Genomic DNA, 15,720 nt, shown 5'->3' with positions numbered 1-15,720 from the left:
ATGCGTCATATGACGCGACGCGTTAGCGCACCCGGAAGTGCTCCGCTGCGCAAGGCGCAGCTTCCCGGAAACGATCCAGAGCGCGCCGCGCAGCGCGTAACGTAAGCATAACAGGTCATGTGACTTGTTAATAAAACTTTTCATTGGTTCATTTTACTTTTCTTTTCCTAATTATGTAAGACTAGGTCATGTGACCTAAAAATAACACTTTTCATTGGATTAAAACATTTTTTTTCCCAAACGATGAAAGCCCCACCTTGTTTCTGGATGTTTCAGACTGAAGCTGGCGTCACCATGAGAGCACCACCATCTCGTAGCTCCGTCGTGGCCATTCCGCAAGCAATCATGGCAGCCGCTCCCCACCGGAAGCCTGCGGGAGTCGACGGCCCCCAAGACTTTTGTACAATCTTCAAGGCTGAGGGGACGCTTTCGAGAATGGAACCCAAGCCCTGGCAGACAAGCGTCCGAGTTCCAAGGTGTCCCAGGGCCATTTTACTGGACCAGGCCCAAATCCGAAGAGCCGACCGCCATTTTAAGAGTCCTGTGGAAGCCGCCTATCGCTGCACCGCAAGAGTGGGAGCAAATCAACTACATGGTGAGCGAGACGCTGTAGCCGTAAGAGCGGGCGCTAAACAGCTGAATGGCGGAAAAGGCACAGTGTAGCAAAAGCGGGCGGAATGGCGACTGAAACGATAAAGGGGCGCCACACTACAGCAGACAAGCCTCCGCCATGTGCTTCAAAACTGCATATGTATCTCGTGATATCATGGTTGGGCAACCAGTACACAACAAGCAGTTACGAGTCCCATTTACACCGGCGCCATTTTGGGCGCGGGCGGGCAGGTCCAGGATCTACTGAAACATAACAAATGAGGCTGACGTCTCTGAAGCAGTTGACGAACAGCAGGACATAGCAAATAAACATGAACTCTCTAAAGCTGTAAACTCACTGCAGAACAAAACAAGTGAACCTGAAACCTCTGGAATAATTGTCGCTGAAAAGAACACACAAAACTCTGTAGAGCCTGAAGAAAAAAAAACAGAAGGGCACTGTAGTTTCAGACACACTTAACACTAATGACTAAACAAAGATATCGTCTGTTTATGAAGCAGTTATCATCTTGACAGAATTGACAAAGAAGTGTACAGACACCAATGCTATTAAGAAACACAAGGAAATCCTAACGCATCAGCATTCTCGGAAGAGGTTGACACAGATAACATCTTAAGGAACAAAGAAAGACCTGTTCACTCTTGACACCCCAGGTGCTGTGTATGTTGCACTATAGTGCTGCATCGAGAAAACGGGCAACCCTATTGATGTGGATTTTTCATTATTGATTATTGTAAAGAAATGGCGACTCCCCCCTTTAGCAGATTAGCTAAATGTTTGCGTAATTTAGGCATAAAAGTTATATTATTGTTGTTGTTGTTATCGTTATAGTTCTGGTTAATTTCAAAAAATGGTTAAATATATTTACAGTTTTTGTTGCGTTCGTTATATTTAAATGTTAATAAAGTTTTAAAATCTAACTTTGTTGGAGTGCTATATATGTTTAAAAAATCGGGTGAATGTGGCCTTGAATCGGGTTATTGTCATGTGTGGGCTTTGCAAGTGTACTGCTACAAGATCGGACATTTCAAACTCAAATGCACGTTCTTTTTCTTACCTTTCCGAAGCATGGAGCGCAATAGCAGGCAGAGAAAGGGTGATGCACGTGTTGAACACTGCCTGGCCTGCAAATTGCTGGCAGTGCCCCCCCGCCCGCTCCTGAAAGAGGGCACGCACACACACCGCCGCCCCGAGTACTTCACAAATCTTTAAAAGACCATGCGCTTGTTCATGAGGCTTAAATGGTTTATCACCCCTTCTAGAACCCCTGCATCGACCCTCTGACGTTTCCTGGAAGAATTAGCACGTAACACAATACCAAGCCCTGTCAGCTGAAACCCCCGAGAAATCATGGGGCATATTATCAAGGGGGTTTATTTCCGCTTTTTTGGCTTTAAAAGCCAAAAAAAAAAAGAGATAAAATTATCTCCCTATTACCAAGCTGTCGCTAACACCAGTTAGTGACAGCTAAAAGGAGATAGCGACCATCTTGGGCCCCGCTTTGCATATCAGTGATATTTATCACTAATGACATGCAAAGTGGGCGTGCCAAGATTTTAGCGACTGGAAACAGTCCCTAACCATCGCTATTTCCTATTATCAACTTTTGGAGATATTCGCGCTAAGCGCGAATATCTCCAAAACCTAACACCTGCCCTGAGCAGTTTTAGCCATGTTATCCAATGGGAAGTGGATAACATGGCTAAAAGCATTTGCTGGATAATGCATGAATATCGCTGACTTTTCAACGATATTCATGCATTGCGGCCGTTTTTTATCGCATTTGCGATAAACCTTGCTAATAGCAAGGTTTATGTGCGATAAAATTCGCCGAAGTGCGGCGATAATTTTTGTTTCTAAACAAGTTAGAGACAAAAATTACCGCTAGTTGTTGGTAATATGCCCCCGGGTTTTTCCTTGCAGGAATCGGGAAGCGAAAGACTAGCACTGAAATCAGTAGTCTCACGCCTGAATCGGGAGGGTTGGCATGTCTGCATACTCTACAGCTGGGGCCATAAACTACATCCGCAGGGCTAGGTGATAGCCTAGGTCCGGCCTGGACAATCGGACACAGAGGAAGAGGAGTGTCAGAGGGTGCGGTAGTGAATAGGGTGAAAGGGAGGTGTCGGGCGGGCACAGGGTGTGATTCTCAGAGAAGAGCAGCGCAGATGGGGGGAAGTATATGTCCCATGCATGAGAGAGAGAGCGGGGGTGACCAGTGCGTGGGGGAGATGCTTGCGAGGGTGGGGAGCCATGCTGAGGATCGGCGGCGTGCAGAGAGTGGCCCTGGTCAAGGCATCTAAAATGGCTGCCGTGCACGACAAAATTGTGGCATTGGACCAAAACGCAAGATGGCGCAGACAATGTTTATCAATAAGGATTCATTTATAACAAAATATTTACTTGCAGTGACAAAATGGTGGTCAACACTTCCTGATTTCCATCGAATCGAACGTTAACAAACGTCATGCAGCAAAAAAAAAAAAAAAAAGCTCACGCACAGAGCAGTTTTTAGCCATGTTATCCAATGGAAGGTGGATAACATGGCTAAGAGCATTTGCTGGATAATGCATGAATATCGCTGACTTTTCAGCGATATTCATGCATTGTGGCCGATGTGCGGCGATAATTTTTGTCTCTAAACAATTAAAACGAAGCACAAAATGGCGAATTCCCGTTTCGCTACCAGTTTGCGGCCCAGTTCGCGGCCCGTGAAGCGCTTCTACCGTGAAAAATCATTTTTTTTTATTTTCCCCACGGGACCCTTTAATAACCCCAACAACATTCCTAGGGTGTCAAGAGGGGTATACCTTGCCCCCTTTCAATAAATTCCCCCTTCGTTTTTCACCTCTTCTTCTCTCTCGATCCTACCGAGAGATAAGATGGCGGCCGCTCCGGACTGTTTAGAATGTTGACAGACACCGGAGAGCCAATCAGCTTTCTGCGCGCAAAGTTCCGTTTCGCGAAAAGTAAGCAGACCGGATCGCTGCCTGGAGCGCTGTTACAGATATATATCTTGTTTTGAACGTTAATTTCTCAAAAACTACTGGAGCACATATATTGAGACCTAGCAAAGGCACATCGGGCTAACAGTCCCTAAAATTTTGCCAAGTTTCGTGCAAATCCATTCAGCCGTTCGAGCTAAAAGTGAGTCCAACCGCCCTATGGAAAAATGAATGGGAAAAACGCGTTTTGGGACCCCCCTTTTTTCTCAGCCCCCCCTTGACGAAACCCCACCAAATTTTCAGGGGCTGCTCAGAAACAAAATGTGCCATTTTCCTGAAAATTTCTGCCGATTCCGTCCTCAAACGCCAAAGTTATTAGACATAGAATTTTCAAAAATCCCATAGGGAATTAATCCTAACTATATATACCTACTGGCGATGGATGGATGGATGGAGATATATATATATATATATATATATATATATATATATATATCAAGAAAACACCTCCATTTTGCTGGGGGCCCCCGGTCCTGCAGGGCGAGCTCAATGACAGGAATGGAGATCCTGGAACCATGCGGTTTAGCCACTTGCACAAAAAAGAGCCCAACATCGAACTTAGGAAGCAACTGACTTTTATTCGTCACGTCATTGGCAGTGCGCGCTCAAAGTCCTTACGCGTTTCGGCGTCCTCACGCCTTGATCACAGGTGAGCGTTAATGTACTCCTAGTGGTCACATGCCAGCAATATAGTCCTACTGGCCCCAGAATGCACCACCACAGTCATTGTGAATATGCCATGAAATTTTCATCTTTGCTTAATAGCGTGATATTTTTCATACTTGCAGTGTTATTCATTGGCGATGCATCCTTTGTTACATACTGCGAGTGCAGGATACTGTGTATATATATATATATATATATATATATATATATATTCACTGAAAAAACCATAGGTTATAGACCATATATAGTTAGGGATTAGCATTTAAAAAACCTTATTTTATTTGCACAAAACCATTGAAATTCCATATATAGTTAGTTGCACTAACTATATATCGCGGACCCGCAATCCACTGCTAATGATGTCACATATTACATCATTCATGACATGGTCAGTGACATCACTGATGACATCTCAAATGACATCACTGATGACATCACTGATGACATCACTGATGACATCACTGATGACATCACTGATGACAACACCCAGTGACTGTATGTTTCTGTAAAGTTAAAATATGTCTTACATATTGAAGAATGAGTGGATGTATAAGTGTCTGGATGAAGGATTTAGTAGGTGCATAACTGACTGTATGAGAGAATGATTAAATGTGTCTCACTGAGTGTATGGGTTAGTGATTAAAGTGTCTTAATTTGGCAATCATTATTTATGTTGTTCTGTAAACTGCTGCATGTTTAAATCAGTAGCTATATCAGTAACTATATGGGTTATTGAATGGTTGCCCAAGTATTTGTATGGGAGACTGAGTATGTGTGTGGGTGGCTGGGAGGTGTATAACTCTGTGCATAGATGTGTGAGCAGTTGATTCCCTAGGTGTATGGGTTCAAAAGTGCATGTAGAAACAGCTGTATGGACAGTCGACTGTGTGCATGAGTATATTGGTGAGTGAATGGATATCTCAGTGCTACATGTCAAAGTAAGTACATATGTAAAACACACTCCATGTGAGAGTTGACATATATAAATAACTGAACATAAGAGCCAGTGAATGTGTGAGTGGCTGTATGAATCATTGTGAACTTGTATCAAGGATTGTATAAGAGAGTAAATATGTGTTACTATATGTTTGAATAAGTAAGGTGTGTATAACTGTATAGTTGAGGAAATGGAGATGTGATTGATTCTTTGCATGACTGACTAGGTGTGTGAGTAACTCCATGGATGTGTGACAGTCTGTGAGTGCCTGTTTACACTGAGTGTATCTAAGGTTATATTAGAGTCTGAAGATGTATTATCACATAAATGATATCATCAGTGATGTAATCAGTAATGTCAAATGAGATGTCAGTGATGTCATCAGTGATGTCATTTGAGATGTCATCAGTGATGTCATCAGTGATGTCATTTGAGATGTCATCAGTGATGTCATCAGTGATGTCACTGACCATGTCATGAATGATGTAATATGTGACATCATTAGCAGTGGATTGCGGGTCCGCGATATATAGTTAGTGCAACTAACTATATATGGAATTTCAATGGTTTTGTGCAAATAAAATAAGGTTTTTTAAATGCTAATCCCTAACTATATATGGTCTATAACCTATGGTTTTTTCAGTGAATTTTCAAGGTTTTGTAAATGCAAATTCCTAACTATATATGGTCTATAACCTATGGTTTTTTCTGTGAATTTCATTTGTTTTTTAAAAGCTAATATCTATAGCTGTAAAATATATTCTTTATTAAGTGACGTATCACGTAGCCCGTGAGACGCCTCATGATGCATCGCATAACCGTGACGTATCATCTCTGCAGCGCAAACCAAACCCAAAACGTAAGCGCGCCAGAACACGCTTAAAGATATATATATATATTTTTAACCTTAATTAGACAAAATCCACACGTGCACATATCACAAACGTTCAAAAAACACAATATGTCGGACTCCCGTTACGCTGCCGGTTAGCTGCCCGGTTAACGTACCAGGAAGCACCTTTACCGCGAAAAATCGCAATTTTTTTTTCTTTTGCCCCGCAGGGAACTTTAATAGCCCCCTCATCAATCCTAGGGGTTCAGGAGGGGTCTGCCTTTCCCCTTTCATTCATTTACACCTTTTTTTTTTCCACCACTTGTCTCTCGATCCTACCGAGAGACAAGATGGCGGCCGCACCGGACTGTTTACAATGTTGACAGCCAATCAGCTACTCCTCAGACTCCCGTTACACTGCCGGTTAGCTTCCCGGTTAGCTGCCCGGTTCGCGTACCAAGACGCGTCTCTACGGCGAAAAAAATCTGATTTTTTTTTTTTTTTTGGCCCCGCGTGGCTTTATAATATCCCCCTCATCAATCCTAGGGGGTCAGGAGGGGTCTACCTTGCCCCCTTTCCTTCATTTCCCCCTTTGTTTTGGCCTCCTCTTGTCTCTCGATCCTACCGAGAGACAAGATGGCGGCCGCTCCGGACTGTTTAGAATGTTGACAGACACCAGAGAGCCAATCAGCTTTGCTTCGCAAAGTTCCGATACGCGAAAAGTTCGCTAACCGGAGCGCTACCCGGAGCGCTGTTACAGATATATATCTTGTTTTAAACGTTAATTTCTCAAAATCCACTGAAGCACATATATTGAGACCTAGCAAAGGCACATCGGGCTAACAGTCCCTACAATTTTGCCAAGTTTCGTGGAAATCCATTCAGCCGTTCGGGCTAAAAGTGAGGCCAACCGCCCTATGGAAATTAACATGGGAAAAACGCGTTTTGGGACCCCCCTTTTTTCTCGGCCCCCCCTTGACGAACCCCCCCCAAATTTCCAGGAGCTGCTCAGAAACAAAATGTGCCATTTTCCTGAAAACTTCAGCCAATTCCGTCCACAAACGCCAAAGTTATTAGGCATAGAATTTTCAAAAGTTCCATAGAGAAAAAATCCTAACTAGATATACCTACTGGCTATCGCCAGTAGGTAATATACACACACACACACACACATACACACACCATATGGGCAAATAAGGTATTGATGTGGAAAACAGAATAACGTGATAGACATTAAATTACTGTACATATTTTTGTATTTTAACAAACTCCCATTTTCAGGGGTTAATTCCTCATGCTAACTAGGGTGCAATGCCTGCAATTGGAAGGTAAACCTGTGGGAATTGATTAATGACCGGCAGTAAAGATTTAAAATTGCTGATCATTTAAGTTGATACTTCAGGTTATCCACATTAAGTCCATGGAGGTGAATAAAACTTTGCTGTTAGACTTTGTTCAAAACCTGGTTTTATCTTCACATATGGATAAAAGAAATTATAATGTTTTATAAAAATGTTCACCCTTGCTTCCAGATGTGAATTTTGTTGTTGTGGAATCAAGTAGACTTTCCCACCAAGAAAGTATTTTGCAGTTCTCAATGGATGTATACCAGCTGAACAAGTTACTTACCTTTAGTAACAATATATCAGTAAGAAACATAGGTTAGTTATAGATTCCTTACCTTACAATTACCCCCAGGTGTCATACTGGATCTGGAAAGCTTTTCGGTAGCAGTACCCCTGCGTGTCAGAAGGTGGCGTCGGGTCACTCTGCGTTAGTAGTGGTCGCTGGGATGGCGTCGCGGTAGCTACACAGACACCGCCCTCGCGCGCGGATGTCAGTTCTGTACACGACTTTCTATGCCAGAAGCGCAGAGCCATGCAAGACACTGACCACTGGTGCACAACACTATGGCCCGAAAAGAATATCCGCAACCCTGGAAATCAGTTCGCAGAACGGAGAGAATGGGTGGGGCGGTAAGGAATCTATAACTAGCCTATGTTTCTTACAGATATATCATTACCGAAGGGAAGTAACTTGTTCATCTGAAAGAAATAGTTAGTTATAGATTCCTTACCTTAGAATAGATACCCCAGCAATACCAACCCCTGAGGTGGGTCTGCGAACCAAGTTCACACCAGAAAGTCCTGGAGAACAGAACGGCCAAAGAAGCCGGCTCTCCGGACTTGGCTGTTGAGGCAGTAGTGTTGCGTAAACGTGTGCAGCGATGCCCACGTAGCTGCCTGACAGATGTCATTGAGAGGAACTCCTCGTCCCAAAGCAGTAGTGGCTGCAATCACCCTGGTGGAATGGGCGAGCGGCCCTCTGGAGACTCCTTCCTTGCTAGAGAATAGCAGGCTTTGATACACAAAAATGACCCATCTGGAGATAGTCTGCTTGTGTACGGCCCGACCTTTCTTGGCGCTCATGTAGCCAACAAAGAGCTGGTCATCCACCCAGAACTGTTTGGTGCGATCCAAATAAAAAGAAAGCACACATTTTGGGTCCAGACGTTGGAGCCTGTCTTCCTCTTTCGAAGGATGCAGAGGCGGAGAGAAGGTGGGCAACGTGATGGTTTGCCCAATGTGAAAGTAGGTGACAACCTTGGGAAGGAAGGATGGACGAGGCCAGAGGACAACTTTGTCCGGATGTACAGACAGAAAAGTAGGCTTGGATGAACGGGCCTGGAGCTCACTCACTCACCCCTCTGGCAGATGTGATGGCCACCAGGAATGCAGTCTTAAGAGTTAAAGCCTCAGAGGACAGTTGTGAAGCGGCTCAAAAGGAGCAAACATTAAAAAGGTCAAGACCAGGTTCAAGTCCCACTGAGGCATAACAAAGGGAATAGGAGCAAAGAGAAGAGTTATGCCTTTTAAAAAACAATTTACAACCGGGGACTTGAAGAGAGAAGGCTGATCAGGAAGCTGAAGAAAGGCAGAAATGTCTGAAAGATAGCCCTTGATAGTGCCCAGAGCAGAGCCCTGCTGGGCCAAAGAGAGAAGGAACAAGAGACCCTCAGAAAGAGGGGCAGAAAGGGGATCCACAGCCTTTGCTGTGCACCATGCCACAAATGTGTTCCAATGGCAGGCGCATACAGTCTTAGTGGAGGGACGCCTGGCTGCCAAGATTACATCACAAACTTTGGGAGGCAAGTCAAATGACGTCCACTGCCGCCGCTCAATCTCCATGCAAGGAGGTGGAGGCTGGAGAAGTTCGGGTGGAGGACCGTCCCCTGCTGCTGCGACAGAAGATCGTCCCGAAGAGGCAGTCGGATCGGAGGATCGATGGCCATGAAGAGCAGCTCCTGATACCAGACACTTCGTGCCCAATCTGGAGCCACCAGAATGACTTTGGCCTGGTCGCACTCTATCTTCTTCAGCACTATGGGCAGAAGTGATATAGGCGGAAATACGTATAGAAGACCACAACTCCACTCGCAACGAAAAACGTCACCTAGTGAGTGCCGGCTTGGAAAGTCCAAGGCGCAGAAGTGCTGACATTGCGCGTTCTCTTCGGTTGCGAATAGATCTAACCAAGGCTCTCCCCACTGTTGAAAGAGGCGTTCAGGGAACCTGCCAGGTATTGAACCACCAGGGATATGCCCTGATGCCCGTGAGCCCTTGAAACGCTCTAGAGCGTTGTCCGCTTTGTCGCCAAAAAGGTGACGCCATTAAAGGGCATGTCCATGAGAGTATTCTGGACATCCCCAGAAAAGTCCAGTCGATTTCTCATCCAGGTGTAGCGGCGAAGGGCTACTGACGTGGAAATCGTCCTGCCTAGAGCGTCGGCGGTATCCAACCCAAAGGTGCCTCAAAGGAACTGTAACTAACACTCATGCCACGCATTGCGAATTACCTCACATATAACATTACTCTTGACAACATGACTGTGACGTCTGAAATGAGATCATTCAAGAAAATATGGTGCACTGCATGAGTTATAGTTACTTTAGGGCACGAGTTATAGGTACTTGAGATAACAATAGCTGGTGAATTTCAGTGGTTTTGTTTGTTTAAAACAGTATGTTTTAACTGACATTTTCACCTAACTATAACGTTGCTTGTGACTGTAGCTATATTTTATGATTGAAGTGGAGTTTACTCTCTTTTCCGCAGGGGCCCAATGTAGGCTCATCACTGTGTATTCAATGTGATTATGTCTATTCATGTTAAAGTGGATTCTTTGGATGCACCTTGTACTTTTTGTATCTTTATTAGGTTATTTATTTGATAGTGCTTTTTCACCATTAGTTTAAATTTGGCATACACATTAGAATCTCTGTGTGGTGAACCCACTCATAGGGTATGGGTCGTATTCAAAACTCCTTGTTGATAAAACAGACTTCATGCAGATATTTGTAATCTAACCCTGCTTCTAAGGTAGGTCCTATCACCAATATGATAATAGTAGGCACCTCAACACTAAAGGGAAGAGGGATACAATCCTGGCGAAAGTGGGGGCTGAGAACTTTAAAAATATTTATTTTCATGAACTGGTTGGAAGTAAGGCGCATAGTGGTATTTGTAGGAAAAGATATTAATTGTTGGTAGGGTGCACCCTGGCACTGATGAGAAAAGGAGTTACCTTAATGGGATGGTTAAGGGCACTAATGGAGATGAGGCTGGAAATGTTGTCAAGGGGCAGGAATACCCTTACACCATCACATATTGCAAAGGAGTTATGGCACTGAAAATTCACAAGCATTTACAATGCAATGGTCTCGTCTTTGTTAAAGTTAGAGCTATTGGCATTGCTCATGACATTATTTTTGTTTTTAAAACATATAAATAAATGGCATTGTCATTTACAATGCCAATAGCTTAATCTCTCGCAAATGCGAGACCTATAGCATTGCACCCACACACACACACAGAGCAACACAGACCAACACTAATACCCAAGTTCCCCGCACCATCGACTACCGCAGGATCCTCACCTGTGCGATGCTTTAGAGTAAACGCATTAGTCACACAAAGTAATGATAGTTTGCTACCACTGCATCGCAAAACTTTACACGCAACATTACAGGATTCGAAAATATCGCCAGCCTACGGATGTTTTTGTTGTTGCGCTAATAACCAACTTCATTTTGGGACTCAAGGCGGCTATGATTTAAGGTAAATTTGTACAGGTCTGAAAAAAAAACATTTACTGTGTTCGTTCCAGAATACTGCATGTTTAATACACACCTGTACTTTTTTCTCTTTCTCAATCTGTGTCGTTGCACTCGGCCATGCTTGCCTTAGAATTGAGGCACTCTGCCACGCTTGCCTTGGGTTTGGGACTTTATGTACTTTTTATTTTTAAAAGGCACATCGTTATTTTCCAACTTCAGTCTAGTCATCACTCCATGGGGTGTGTTTAAATGCAGTGAATCGATGAAGATTAAAACGAGAGGGGGTGGGAAATATAGAAGTTAGAAAACGGGACCTACCGGGAAGATTTGAAGCAGCTCTTGAAGGAAGACAATAAGGGGCTGAACACGCTTGAATAGGGGAAATCAAGGTTCTTAAGGGGAGTTGGTGCACGAAATGAAAGTGATTTACACAAGCCAGAATAAAAAAAATGGAGTATAAAATGAACAAGTCAAACAGGCTGTGGGATTGAAACGGGAAAGTATAAAGTTAGACTGCAAGAGCTGAAGCGGAACATTAAACAAGAAAAACGCCTCAAACCCCTCATGGTGATTTGCCGCGCTCTATACATATCTGATTCACTGACTGATTTAAAAGGTGTGCAGGAGATAAGAACAGTGGACGAAAAGCTATATTGGAAGGCAAGATTTAATAAGGTGCCAAAGCAGAAGGTCGAAAAAGTATAAACTCAGTCAAAGCAAATGTGTAAAATAGCATCTATAGATCAAGGTATGAAGCGTAGCCTTAGATACATTCAGTTCATTTGTGCACCTTTGTACGGACAATATGCACGGCGGAAATGCGCCATGTACATCCTAGCAGGCTGAACTCAGAATGGGTTACCTTGCTCAGAGGTAACTCATATCTGATCACAAGGCCAAGGGGGGGGGGTGGGGGAAGAGAGGCAGGTCTACTATGTACACACGCGCTCCGACTCACCTCTGCAGACCTTGCCACTGTCTTTACAACTTAGAAGATATGTGCACCACCGCTGCTCGCCGGTCGCTTCTGGTATTATTACAAGCTGCCCCGGAAAAGCGCTGCTTCAGCTGCTTGACGACTCCCTCCAGCCTCCCCACCTCCTACACAGCGCAAAATGGCGACCAACCGCAGTAGGTTCTGTGCCGTTGCGCAGTGACGCGTCACAAGAGCGCCCTCGCGACGCATTGCCATATCACGCATGCACGGCCCAGAGGCCTTAACTTTAAGGGTGATTTAGTGTCTGAAATATATATTGTTTAACTTTAAACTTGTTAAGTTTAAATCTGTGGAACGATTGTATAGCACAGACTTAAATATTTGAACTATACATCGCTCATGCGAGATACTTAAGCAGCCCCTCCTCGGAACAGTGAATAGTTTACTTTTACCCAGCAAGCAGACTGCTGAAAAATCTGTAATCAGTAGATCGGCCATCTTAAAACGTGCCGGCTGCCTTTTGCATACAATTAACGTGCGGGCTGCTAAAACAGGGGTAGTGCTCTTGGCTTTACCGGGCTGCGGCGGTGAAAACCGGGCAGATGAGGGGTAGGCTCCCCTCGAATCAGAGGTCAAGCAGAAATGGATCGGAGAAACGCCCCGTCATTTTCAGACTGGGGGGGGCGTGTTTTTCTTTCTCTCCTCTTCCCATTGGCTGGAATATTAACAACGGGCGTGTTTTGGCTTGTTGTTTACATTCCAGCCAATGGGAAGAGGAGAGAAAGAAGCGAAAAAACACACCCCTCAATCCCAAAAAGACTGGGTTTAAATGGAAAGACAAACCTCTTCTCCAATGGCTGGCCTCCGTTTAGAAAGCCAGCCAATGGAGAAGAGGGGCGGGTTCAAGCCCCATACTAAAAAACAAAATCTCGCCAGCGAGACTGCACAAGCGCAGCCTACGCTAGCCGAGACCTAACTACGGCACTGAAAACACATAAAAACTCTGACATGAATTGGAATGTAAAGCAAATGTTATCCTTTCACTGCTAGGCCATCTAAGTATTTATTTCATAAGTGCAGGAAAAGGGTTGTCACAGAAATGTAGTCTCATTCATGCATGCAAGCAAGCTCACATAGGCAGCCATCTTTCAATATTTTTGTTTTTTTTAAACTTACTCAAAACACCATTTTACCATTGCCAAATGTGCTAACTAAAGCACTGGCAGCCAACTTAAAATGTTTTTTTAAATACTTTACTGGTAACAAATAATGGAAAAGCTAATTGTAACACCCAACGGGTAAAAGTTCCTGCATGGGGTATGGTGCAATGCATCTATGGCAGCAGAGGCCCAGGAGCAGTGTCACTAGAGATGGTCAAACCTCGCAAAAGTAAAATGAATAGATAACTATGTAAAATAAAATATTAAAATTATGAGTACACATTGTCCGCTTAACCCTGGCAGCGAACTTTACTATTAGGATGTAATACACTCACACAAAGGTAATAGCTTAAGTGTACTGCATTATTTCCCCTTACTGTATGCTTTAGTGGGCGGATGCACAACATGATTGACAATTTAAGAAATCCATGAATGAAGACCGCTAACCAAATGGCGGATATTAATTTTTTTAATAAAAATTATAGTATTCAGCGGCAGCTAAACAGTCTGAAAGGCCAGACCTAAACAAGGAAAAGAGGGCTTGCGGAGAGACTTGGCAGAAGGGAAAGGCTGGCACAGCAAACTCAAGCTTGCAGAAATATTGAGGACTAGGAGGGAAACGAGGCAAAGGTGCATCCCATTTTTTTTTTTAAAGCCATCGTAAAAGGTAAGAGCCCTGGTAAGGTACCATACAAACTGTTAAGTCAAATGAAGTAAAACATCATCTGACAATGCAATATGACGCCACAAATAAATTAACCACTCAACACCGTATACATCCTTAAAAGTGTAGCAGTATGATTATACAATGCATCAAAATTGTTAATAAAATAAACTTAAGGAAAAATAGGGAAGTAACTATAAAAGCAATGTGTACAAGTGTTTTCACTTACTTTCTCTGTAATAATAATGCAATTTCCGTCTGAACTTTCATATATTCCTGAGCCATTTTACAATGTTGTTCAAAAACTGCCATAGATTCTTTGGAGTTTGGACATGGTGCTAGAGGCTGAAAATAAACAGGGCATGTTAAAAACTAATCAACTGATATCTTAATTTAAAACCTGCTAGAATGCGCCTGAAATACATGTACGGGCTTTGAGAAAATAGTAACCCGTTAAAAATAAGTGTCAAGCCAAGCCCGGTAAAATCTTTGTGCTCCTATGCCAACATCTGACTCAGCCCTAAAAATCAACATTTAGTACTGTCACTTTTCCGCTGTCCAAGGGAACATTATCAAAGCTCCCCTTAATTGGGATTATAGCATGTCATAGTGCCAAGATGGACGGCTCCAAAGATGTTTATAGCTCACATCAGATGAAAGGCGATGACCCTGACTACATACACCAGTAGCAAGATTTACAAGTTCATCTTAGGTAACAGCAGTCCTGCTGTGGAAATTTCGTACCAGCAATCCACCCTAAAACTAATTGCGATTACTATTAATTGTATACTGAGAAATCCAAAATAACATTTACACATTTCAGATGAAATGGGCTTTATCTGAAGACAAAATGTGTCTTACTGATGTAGAGAGTATTTACATTCCACACTTTCATTTATTAGCTTAAAGAAAAGATTTTCAACACCTACATACAAAAGACCAACTTACCATGCATTACGTTCTCCACTACTCTAGATGAGGAAACCGAAACTGTTGCCAACTGCCCTGACTAAGGCCATGTCTGTGGGCCTGTGTGCCCTAAAGACACCCATAAACCATGTTCCAAAGGGAAGCCAGGCACTGAACCATGCAAACAGCGTTCGTAGGAAAGAAGACCACGACACCGCACAAGTATAATATTTACAGGGATACCATAAAGTTGCCTAAATGTGTTAATGGTTTCTGTAATGGATACATCGGTGTATTTCTCATTCCTAGTAAGAGACCCTTACATCCCAAAGTTATCTATATTACTCAATCTGATTTTCTGTTTCAACCCAGGACTTCCAGAGTGACTCCAAGGTGGCTGCCTTCCTGATCAGAGAATCATGGACAGAAAAGACTCCAACCAACTTGAACCCGCACCTAGACCGTGCCTGAGTGAGTTCTGCCTCTGCCAATGGTACCCCTCCGGCCAGGACCCTTGGAAGTTGTGCTAAAGGTGCTCAGATTGTCCAAATCCAAAACTTGGGACTTTTCAGCTGAAAATTGCTGTGATACCGAGAGCAGACTGGGCCCTACCTGAGTGCTGAACCACCCCAGGTGCATAGCCAGTTAACCTGACTGTTATAGCTCCTAAGTTCTTCTCCACAGCAGAAAATCCTGTTCAGCAGCTCCTCGCTGAGAAGGTTATCCAGCCTAGTAGAGCCCTTGCTGACTACAACCTGCAGCTGTATCCCGCTGGAGACTGTCAACTGCCAAAAAGTCCAAAGATAGAAATCTTCACTGTGACTTTGTCCAGGGTCTCTGTGATAACGAAAACTCCTCCTAGGACACCACAGGCTGCCTTT

The 15,720-nt window shown here is 43.6% G+C and overlaps 1 protein-coding gene across 4 annotated transcripts in view; it reads right to left on the bottom strand.

The window, feature by feature from the left end:
• The window catches only part of MAP3K7 (mitogen-activated protein kinase kinase kinase 7), a 319,714-nt gene that overhangs the window by 17,107 nt on the left and 286,887 nt on the right, over positions 1-15,720 (bottom strand). For all 4 annotated transcript variants that reach the window (XM_086926641.1, XM_086926642.1, XM_086926644.1 and 1 more), the window contains one exon: positions 14,160-14,275. In XM_086926641.1, the coding sequence (XP_086782767.1) occupies positions 14,160-14,275 (116 nt within the window). The remainder of the gene's footprint in view (positions 1-14,159; positions 14,276-15,720) is intronic.

This window comes from Lissotriton vulgaris, chromosome 6 (assembly GCF_964263255.1).
Source record: "Lissotriton vulgaris chromosome 6, aLisVul1.2, whole genome shotgun sequence".
In the NCBI taxonomy this organism is placed as follows: Eukaryota; Metazoa; Chordata; class Amphibia; order Caudata; family Salamandridae; genus Lissotriton; species Lissotriton vulgaris.
This window is presented reverse-complemented; position numbering and strand designations above follow the sequence as displayed.